Below are 10,637 nucleotides of genomic sequence, written 5' to 3' on the forward strand. Positions count from 1 at the left end.
TTTCATGGCATTGTTGTAAATATGCTTGTACTACTTTACATTATTTGGAAAACATTGAAATTATTGCACATGGACTAGCAAGAGAGGAGGTGAGCATGACTGATCTAGTGTTTTGTAAGTAAGTTCTACTCTTCATGTGTCTTCACTGTTAAGTCAATACAAAAAAAATCATCTTAATAAAGGAACTTGTAGAACTTGTATTTTTTAAAGTTACAAATCAGTCAGCCATGAAGAAATGTGCAGTTGATCAGCTTTGTTATAAATTCCAGTCACAGGAAGAATTTGCTTATTTCACACTACAATTGTGGAGGGGGTAGATTTGACCAGACATCAAAGTGGAAGTGATGAAACATCCAGACTCAAAAGTGCCATAACAGATGTTTTGTTGTTGTTAACTTAGTAGCAGAGAAAAGTCTTGTGCTTACATGCCCCTGGTCATCCAGCTCGTTGTTGGTGAGTTTGAGCTTGTCAAAGCTGACCACCTGCCTCATCCACGTGTCCCCTGAGGCCAAAGAATCTGGGTGGATGTAGACCCGCGGAGGAACCGGAGAGTCTGCGTTTCCCGCCACCATCCACTTGGAGCTGTGGTACACATACCTAGAAAACACAGTGGGAAACCTGGTTTAAGCAACGCTGGCGCACACAAACGGATACACGAGGATGAGTCTGAGCTTATGCTAGAAATACAAAGGTTTCATTTGACATTGCATGTTCTAGAAGACCTGTGCATGCTTAAATCGAGTAACTCTAAATGTTATTGTAAACTTGTTTTTTTCTATGTCTCTTCACTGAGACTTCTTCTGCTTTGATTTCTTAATCATGTTCCCCAGAAAGTTAGTCCATGACTAGTATTCCCTCCCCACTTCACTGTTTTGAAAACTCATTTGAGGTTATTTGAGGGTTAGAGGGGTTATTATAAAGCCTGTTTGGATTTCAAATAAGCTGGAGTGATTTTCTTTTTTCGCTTCGCTGGAAAACAAACTCCAAACACTCGGCCACGTTGCCACAACACCGGCTGTTAAAAAACTCATCTGCTGTTTCTTCATTGCGCTTGAAATTTCTAACAAGCGCAACATAAAATATTCCATATGCAGTCGCACGCTCTGCTGCATAGTTTCAATTAAGCAAAGCCGTAATATTTGACGATGTTGTGTGTGAGTTTGGGTACAATGGGGCGACCCACCCATTAAACAGCAGGGAGAGAGGGAGAAGAAAGCGAGAGAGAAAGAAAAAAATGTGACAAAAGTAACTGACTTTTACCCTCATTTTAAAAAGAAATGACAAGCCACAAGTTAACTCTGTGTGTGCTGATTAAAAAAACAGGAAAGGACAAAGAAAGGAATGAGTGCGATGGAAAACAAGGGAATAATGCAAGAAACAATGAGGGGGAATTAAAATGCGTGGAGACGAGACGGGCGGCCTTCGGGAGAGACGGACACAATGAGGGAGATGAAATCAGCAGACGGAAAGGTGAAGGAGAGATAGGAGTGAAGCGCCAAGAGAGGCTGAGAGTGAGTGCGGGAGAGAGAGTGGGAAGCACAGCTGTTTGCTTTTAGTTCTGGCCCTGCGCTCACTTGAAAGTGTTTTATCTGCAGCGTCTCTGCCAAAGTCATCACTCACCCCTGAAACATGGACAAAACTCTCATTTGGTCCTTTTGTTATTGCCTTGAAGGGCTGCACCACCCCGTTTTACCACACATTTATGTCCAAGACAAAAAAATAAAAAGAATATACCAACTCGGCCTCTTTGTGAGCATTTGAAAAAGCATATAGGGGGTGTTTTTGGGAATGCTGGCAAACACACCCTCTGGCCACCATATTGGAGCTAAAGTCAGTATGCTATATTACATTTGTAAGTAAATGTTTGTCAGACAGGAGGAGTGGTTCGTGCTCTGTTTGGGAGCTTTGTGTTTTTCACTTTGCGCTGCATTGTTGTTTTTTAACTTTTGCTTTTAGGAGCCTTGCATGTTTAAAAAGAATGAAGCTTAGCCAGTAAGATTAAGTCCAAAGAAAGTTAGGATTGAGAGTCCCGTTTTTGCATTGCTACAAGCTGGAGCATTTAGCCATGACCCCTTACATATGCCTATGACACTCCAACAGCTCGCACACATCACAGCATTGAAAAGCCTGGGAAGGCCCGTGTGCTGGGTACACTGATGTGTGCGTTTTTAGCAAACAAACTCTTAAAAATCCTCACAAGAACGTTTTCAATGCTGGACTAGTAAAAAGTCATTCAGCTTACTTAATATGTTTTCTTAAGTGGCTTGGACTTGAGGAGTGAAGACGCACACACAGACACCGACTGAACTGCAGGCTGCATCTGCAAATGGTCTTTGTTAACAGCCTCGTGTCTAATGCACTCCACAACCACACAAGCCAAAGTTTTCATTGGTATTTCTTCCTCTCTCTCCCCTGTTTGTTACACCATAAACAGCGTAATCATCACAGGAATCCAGTTTTCAGCAAACCATGACGAAGCTGAATGTTTCTGCACAGTTTGCAGAAACCACATGATGAGATGCCATATTAAGCCAATTTGATTCTGGGGGGTTTTTACACTCATTATTCCAATCCATTTCATCATTCATTAATCTATGATGGATTCGTTCTTTGTGGATTTCCCACGCACCAAAACAGGAGTTTACATGAGATTTCTCCCCACTCCTGATCACTGTTATGACATGTTTTTACCTGGTGTTTTGACCTGAACAGGTGTAATAATAATATAATATGCATCTTTCTTTTTTTCTCTTATTTTTGCTCCATTTTTGGTCTCCACCAAAATTGAATAAAACAGCGGTTGGTAATAATTCTCTGGTTGTTTGTTATCATGAATGATAACATATATACTCCCACACTGAAACTTTATAACAAATACATCTTCTTCCCGTTTGTAAATATCAGTTAAAATATAACATGTATAAAAGGTATTTATTAAAATGTCTTTGCTTGCTATTAAATGCAGAGATTTGGTACAGTTAACAGAAATCCCTATTTGACTACCGTGTTATCTAATATCACCTCCACACATGGCCCTGACTTTTGACCTTAACACAAACACACATGCATATGCAGACCCACAAAGGATGCCAGGCGTTTCTGTAATTTCCTGTTTGGACTGCTGTTTAGGGTTATGCTCAGCGTAGTAGAGAACGTGTTAAGAAAGGAGGAAACTTTAGCCCCAAACAGGACTGGAAATCTGATTAGTCCCTCGCTTTCATCTTCCATAAATCTGCCATCTGGCACCGGCACGATCAATAAAGACCGGACTTTATGTGACACTCTTACTGGGCAGATGGGGGTGAGGGGAGGGGAACTCCGTCCCTCAGCCAGCACCAAACCATACAGCTGACAAAACTGAACTGCAACGCCTGGCCCAATTCTCAATTTTCTCTGTCTCTCACACACACAGACACACAAACACAGTCATATAGACTGGGACACTGAAACACACAAATAGAAAAACACACAAGAAAAAAGAAGGGAAAAAATGGTTGTCAGTCTGTATGTGTCTGTATGCATACACGTGTGTGTGTGTGTGTTTGTCCAGCTCATCACACGTATACTCTTACAGAGGCTGGCATGCACATAAAAACACATATTTACACACTTGCCAAGACCGGACAGTATATTGAGTTACTGTACTGACAGAGTAAATATTGCTATTGAGTTACCATTCAGGGTTGACTTCTGAGTTTGTAAGAGAAGACCAGCAGCTCTCCGTACGCATACACGTGTGCTCTTGATTTTCTATGCTTGGGAGGCCCAAACTGCCCTGCGAAGTTATTTTGTAAGTTCTCACAGGACCCGTGAAGCAGGGTTACTGTTTATAAGAAAAATACTGGGATTATTCAAAGCTGAAAGTGGGCTTAGGGTTCAGATGAGGTACCGGTTAAGGCTGATGTCAAAGTGGTCCTCATAAGTATGTCAGACTGAAGGCCCAATGAGGCGTGTTTCCCCTTTGAGTACGCATTCCTTAATGTTAGGCTTCACTCATTTTTATATGTGTGTTTCTATTTATATACAAAGATCTAAGGTCCTCACAAACTGCCATAAAGAAAAAGAATGTCTGGAATTGATGTGATTACATGAATGTGGCTTTGAACGATCAGATGAGTTTTGAGGAATGAACGGCTGTGCATGCAAATCTGACAAGGCTCTTTGGGTGTGTGTGTGTGTGTGTGTGTGTGTGTGTGTGTGTGTGTGTGTGTGTGTGTGTGTGTGTGTGTGTGTGTGTGTGTGTGTGTGTGCTGTTGCTCTTTTAATTGTTTCTGAGTATCATATGGGTTCTTTTATTTCTATACTTATGAAGATCGAACAACAGTCAAGAAGGTTGATTTACTTTTACAACTTGACTTTTCAATGGAGACTATGTTTAAGATATAGTTGGTGAACCCTGGTTGGAGGAATTACTGTCTATCTTTGGCTGTTTCTGTGCCTTTTCTACGTGTGTGTTTTTCTGCTTCAACACAAAAGAACCAAACACAATCCTAACAGAATATTTGCTAATAGAAGCAAATAAACATTTGTTTAAAGAAAGTTAAGGACAGTCAATTTTCCAGTCAACGTACATTTACAGCATTTTTAAAATTAAGATGGGATTAGTTTATAGGGTTGGGAAACTATGATTGACCCCATGACTAAAGTAACGTAATTATTTTTGCATACATCTGTCTTTTATCCCTGTAGATGTCTGTGAATATGTTGGTGGCTGTTTGATCCATTTTCCCATTTCTGTGCAGGAACCTGCGCATGTTAAAGCAAAACTGCAACGTGCACTGCCACACACTCGAAGCAAAGAGGTATGCTTGAGGAGCCAGACAGACCCCACGCTCAGTGGCCTTAACTCAGAACGAACCAAATGACTGTCCACATAAAAGAAGTGTAATATATGGAGATTTAATGAGCGTGGTACCAATGAGACGTTCCTAAGCAGGGGCAGTGAGCCCAAGTAAAGCAAGTCGATTCCAATAAAGACCTTATTTCCAGACCCCAAACTCCCTGGGACTCTGAGACACACCAGTGACAGCTCCCAGCTCAGTTTGCAAAGCCCTGTGGTAAATTCCCCAGCCAGGAAGAAAATCCTATTTAATTTTACAAGATCTTCTGGCCTCTAAAAATCCTCCATGTCTTGGTTCGCTGGTGGGAGAGCAAGGAGAGGCGGCAGGGCAGAACGTCTGCTATACGCTCTGGTGGAAAACTTTACATTATTAAACAATGAAATGAAATGAAGGGTGCAGGGAGGTCAAATAAAATGCACTGATTGCAGAAGTCACTTTATTTTAATTTGCTAATTTGTCTTTTATGCAGACTTTTATTTCTTCCTGATGAATGAATTTTAATTGAGTTTGAGTGGTCGTGGGGGGAGTGGAGATTCTCTGCAGGGAATGACATGGTTTTGTTTTGCAGAAAGAGAGGGGATCTATTTGTGGTGCACTCAGCTTTTGAACAAATAGTCACTCTCACACGAAAACAAACTAGCTCGCTGCAATCATCTTTCGTGCAACAAAACTATCTGCTTTAAAAATATGCCCTGTAAAACACTGCCGATACACTCAGATCTACCACACACACGCAATTATGTTGCCACTAAGTCAGTCAATTTGATCATTATTAATACACACATGTTTTTAAAGTGCTATATCAATTTATCTATCCAGGCAAAAGAAAAAAAATAAAGAGCTGTTTATGTTTTCTCATCATTGAAAAACATTGTTTAAACATCTGAAATTAAATCCACGCTGCAAGTTAAAAACACACTTCCAATTTAAGCTGAAGATGTCAACCATAACTTTTGGATTATAAGAACTAACATGAATATTTTCTTAAACTATAGCTAAAGAAGGAAAAGTATTATTATTATCAAACATAAGACAGGTTCCATTTTTTCTTCTGAATTTTGAATATTGATTATGATGATGCAACAAGCGCAATAAAAAAAACTGCAGCAACAGAGCAGGAGAGAAATGGAAAATGTGTTTAATGCTTAAAAACACTTCATCGTATAGCTCACGGCTAAATAGTTGCATTATAAACATCACTAAGTATGAAAAGAGCATCGCAGAGAGGTTAAAATGTAAGAAAAAGGCTTCGCCACTCTGTGACAGACTGTTTGGATCAATTGTTCAGCTACTGAAGTTCAGTTTTAAACAACTTCACGGAATCTAAAGAAGTGTCTGTGGTGAAGTTAAAAGCCAAAAAACAGAAACTTATGTAGCAGAAATCACTCCATGAACTCAGAAAAGATTCTGAAATCCACTGTCAGTGAACGCACCGCAGTAGTGCTGAAGGATATAGAGGCTTTTTGTGTGGGGACATCCAGATTAAGTCTTTGACAAGGAAGGTCTTGATTATTTCAGCAAGACAGTGGCACACCACAATCTGCACATATGACAACAGCACAGGAAACAAGGGTGCAGGTTCTAAACTGCCCTGTCTGCAATCAGGACCTATAACCTATCATTTAATCCATGTTTTTCCCCATTTCCCCAAAAAATGTATAAAACTTCAGATCTTAAAGATTTGATAGGTGCTGTGGTGCTAGTTTCACTTAAATAAAGATTTGCATTCTGTTTTTATTCACATTACACGACAGAACACCAACCTTTTTAGAACAGGGTTGCATTTGTTTCGATCAATCTCGAGTTTTCAGTTTTCCGTAACAATGGTTAGACCGAGTGAAACAAATGTGCTGGGAGAAGACGCAACATCTACAAAGTAATTCATTGTTGGATTTTGTGTTATCTTTAGGATTAGACATGTTGCAGTAATAAAACATCGACTTTTGCCATTTTTACCCTTTCAGGTTATTACACCTCACCTTTGCTAAATGAGACTTTTCTGTCTGCTTTGCTGTGATTGCTTTTAGTGCTTAGGGGGACCCACTGCCAAATCACTTGAAACACAAATAGCAGCATCTGTGAAAAAAACCTTGTGATTGAGATAAGTATGTAGGTCATGGGTTATTTGCCTTATTATTGCTTCAGGACAAAGTTCCAGCCTGTATTAGCAATAATAAGAATAAAACCAGACGTGGTCTGTGTAGAATATGTGCAGGTGAACCCCAGCCTAGAAAACTTGGACGGTCAGCTACGGCAGCAGCAGGTAGATGTCCAGCGTTGCATTTTTCCCATTTTGACCTCATTTTTTCCACCCGTTTCCCTGATTAGACTCGAATACTGAGTGTTATCCTATTTGCAGGCAGACTCTGGCTCTGCTGCTCGGGCAGTGGGATGATGAATACATTTCAATCTCCTCTCTCTGGCTCTGACTTCAGGGGCCAATACTGTCTGCCTGGATATCAGTCTTATTGCATATCCAGAGAGATTCATCACATGCGAGCCTTCTTCCTACACATGCTCTCCTTAATCAAATGATGGGAGCAACTACTTTTTCCTGCTCGGCCAAGAAGACGACAAGAACACCTCAAGTAGCCGTTTTGAAAAATGTGAAGCAGGAAAAAAGCTGCAATATCTTTGTTTAATCCAAATCCTGTTATGTACGACACCAACATGAGAAATGGTAGGAAGATGAGAACAATCCAACTAGGTCAAAATGTTTACGCTCCATCCAGCATTTTGAAAATCATCCAGGAAAGTAGAGTTTTGCGTCCAGCTACAGCAGCAGCAGGGTGCAGGCTCGCTCGTGCGTTCCCGCACAGAGATGTGACTGTGCGTGTTTAGCCGTGCAGGGTTATTGGGCAAAGAGACTGCTACTTTCAGAAAGAAGCGAACAAAAGGTACCCTTCTGTTGCTGGTAGATAACATCTGCATAGTCGACCATGTTTAATGGCTTTGATAAAATACAATTACTTAGTATTTTCGCCACAGTTTAATTCTTGACGTGGGTGAAAAGCATCTGAAAGAACATTTAGACCAACACGGGACATTAAACTTTCCCACCAAAACCCAAAAGAACGAAATCATTTTTGATTTAATGGCATTTGGGTAGGGAGAAGTCCATTTCTGCATTTGAAAGGGAGTAGAACAGGAAGGGAGCATAAATAAACTTTCGTTAGCGAAGGACCTCTGTTTTAGATGCTACTCACTAGACTAGGCTACATCAACCTTCACGCCCATTAATGTTTGTGCAAACAGGAGGTACCTGTATCTCTTGTTGTCCACAGGCACTATGTCCATGGCAATGTAGTACTGCTGATGAGGGTCCAGACCTGCTATCTTTACACGCATGGCTGGAAACATCCTCCTAGAGGGAAAAAAGCAACATATGGTAATAGATGTGAGAGCGATTTATTTCAAAATAACAACATACTACATATATACGCACACACATGCATACACACACCTATAAATATATAAAATTTATATAAAATGTAATGGTTTTGTGATTTTCATTAGCTTATTCTTCAGATGAAGTGACTGTGCTACTAAGAAAAAGGGTCTCTTTTTTACTCCTACTGTGGAGTATAAAACATATTTATGGCTTTAAATATTTACAAAAAAAGTTAAAAAAAAGAAAAGACAAGAAGAAAAATTGGGAACAAAAACAAGAACACAACACAGAAATGCTGCCGTATGCACATCTGTCACCCTAAACGCTCCTGATGTTTGTCATGATGCAGCACTGCCGACTGTGCAGACACTCGTATTAGGAGCATGAAAAAAATAAATACACTAATGATCATAACCACCACATTAAATGGTGAATTACACTAACAACAACAATAACAATTATATTAATAATGATAACAATAAAGAACATTGATTTAAAAAATATTTAATTAAACTTTTTTCAGCTTTTGCTCTGTCAGCCTTCCCTCTCTGTAATGAGGAAACAGTGTGTATTCATTCATTTGAACAGTCCGGCTATTGTTGACGCAGGGATGTGAGACAGCACGCAGGCACGTTTTAGGCTGTTTATGCTCATTAAAACAGGCGATAAATAGACTAATTATTCAAGACATTGGAATCTCACTTCGTTTGATTTTCCAAAGATCCCAGATTTCTGTGTACAGTTTCAATTAGCCCTGATTATTCCTTTAATAGCCATAAATCCAGTCTGGACAACTTCTGCCTTGTACAGCTGACAGTCTTCTGAGCTTTACATATTATCTCCAGATTTATTTATCCATTCTGCCAAGCCAGTGACCCCTGACCTTTGGCTTTTAACAATACTGTGCAGGTGTATTACCTCATTTTAAAACAGTTGAAACTGCCTTTTATCCTGTATCGATGATTTATTTGGATTTTATGCCTAAATATTATCAACCAGCTCTTCATATTTGGAAACTATAGCCTGCAAAGCCTGAGACTGGAAGTGATGCAAACCGCATGAAAAATGTCCAATTTAAAGGGAAAAACTGCACCCATATTAAAAAAAAGTTTGTATATGGAGAGGGAGACATTTCAGCTTAATTCCTCATTTTGCACTTCAAACGCCGCGTTGTTCCCCTGTTCGTTTAACGGTCGTAAATCGGGGCCTGCCTAATGAGAAAAGAGGGCTGTTTTCTTGCTTCCCTTCTCTTCTGGATTTATGAGCTTATTATGAGCAGGCCGTGAAATACGTTCGGCGACGGTCGCGTCCGCCTTCACTCTGCTTCGGCGCAAACTGATTGCTGCTCTATTTATGAGCCGATTACCAATTTAAACCCAATTCATAAAAACGGCCAAGTGTAGTGTGTGACGGCGGGAGGAGGGCGACATGAGACCGTATTTCAATCTGAAGAGAGGAAGAGCTGAGAAACAGCTTTGGGTATATTTGAACTCAGGTTTCCAAAGTGTTGCAACAGGAAAAGAAAAAAGCTCAATAAGATGGACCAAAGCAGATCTCATAATAATTCTTGTAAATGTAAAACAAATACAACTCACCTGTTGAAATAATACTGAAATAATAATGATAATAATGTAGTGTGCGATATTTTTAGAATTTATTTTTTTTAGCTGTGTTGCAGAAAGGAAAAAGCAGTTCTCCCACAGGCCTACATACATTTCTACTATAGTTAGAGAATGGAAGTGCTTTTAATTATCAATACTGCTAGTAGTAGTAGTATTGATAATAATAATAATAATAATAATAATAATAATAATAATAATAATAATAATAATAATAATAATAATAATAATACAAACATGAATGAGATTTTTACATGAACATTTCGCAGTGTTTCCAAAACACTTTGATTCAATAGACCTAAAACATTTTAAAGAGGCAAATTGTTCTACGGAAGTGTAAAGAGTATCAGAGTGTAATTAGATGGAATAACAGATACAGTGTTAAAGGGGACTATTTGCCTTCAAGTGGAAACATTATCAGAGGTGTTGTTAGTCATGCCGACTGTTGTGGAGCGAGCGGGGAAATGTCGGAAACGCACGGCGCTGCGGGCGCAGGGATAAAGGTACTTCCTTCAGGATCCGCAGGTCAACTTCTGTTCTCGCTCCGTGTTTGGACTGTTGGCCCGAGAGAGCACAAAAAAGCCGGAACATGTTACAGAGATTAATTAGAAGCAGGTCTCCTTCTTTTCCGACATCAGGAATAACCTGCCGCGTCACGAGGGGCTGAACGCAGCACTGCGGCCTGCATGTGCAACACATTAACACCCTCCAGACAGAGCGCAAAGAGGTGTGTGTGTGTGTGTGTGTGTGTGTGTGTGTGTGTGTGTGTGTGTGTGTGTGTGTGTG

At 40.0% G+C, this 10,637-nt stretch overlaps 1 protein-coding gene across 1 annotated transcript in view; it reads right to left on the minus strand.

Annotated features, from left to right (window-relative positions):
• tbx15 (T-box transcription factor 15) overlaps nucleotides 1–10,637 on the minus strand; it is a 31,970-nt gene that overhangs the window by 14,349 nt on the left and 6,984 nt on the right. Inside the window, exons 3-4 of the mRNA XM_005745278.1 lie at nucleotides 8,104–8,205; nucleotides 426–597 (exon numbers count right to left, since the gene is read on the minus strand). Of these exons, the coding sequence (XP_005745335.1) occupies nucleotides 426–597; nucleotides 8,104–8,205 (274 nt within the window). The remainder of the gene's footprint in view (nucleotides 1–425; nucleotides 598–8,103; nucleotides 8,206–10,637) is intronic.

The sequence above is a fragment of the Pundamilia nyererei genome, unplaced genomic scaffold (genome assembly GCF_000239375.1).
Source record: "Pundamilia nyererei isolate P.nyererei 1_Seehausen unplaced genomic scaffold, PunNye1.0 scaffold00157, whole genome shotgun sequence".
NCBI classification, from domain to species: Eukaryota; Metazoa; Chordata; class Actinopteri; order Cichliformes; family Cichlidae; genus Pundamilia; species Pundamilia nyererei.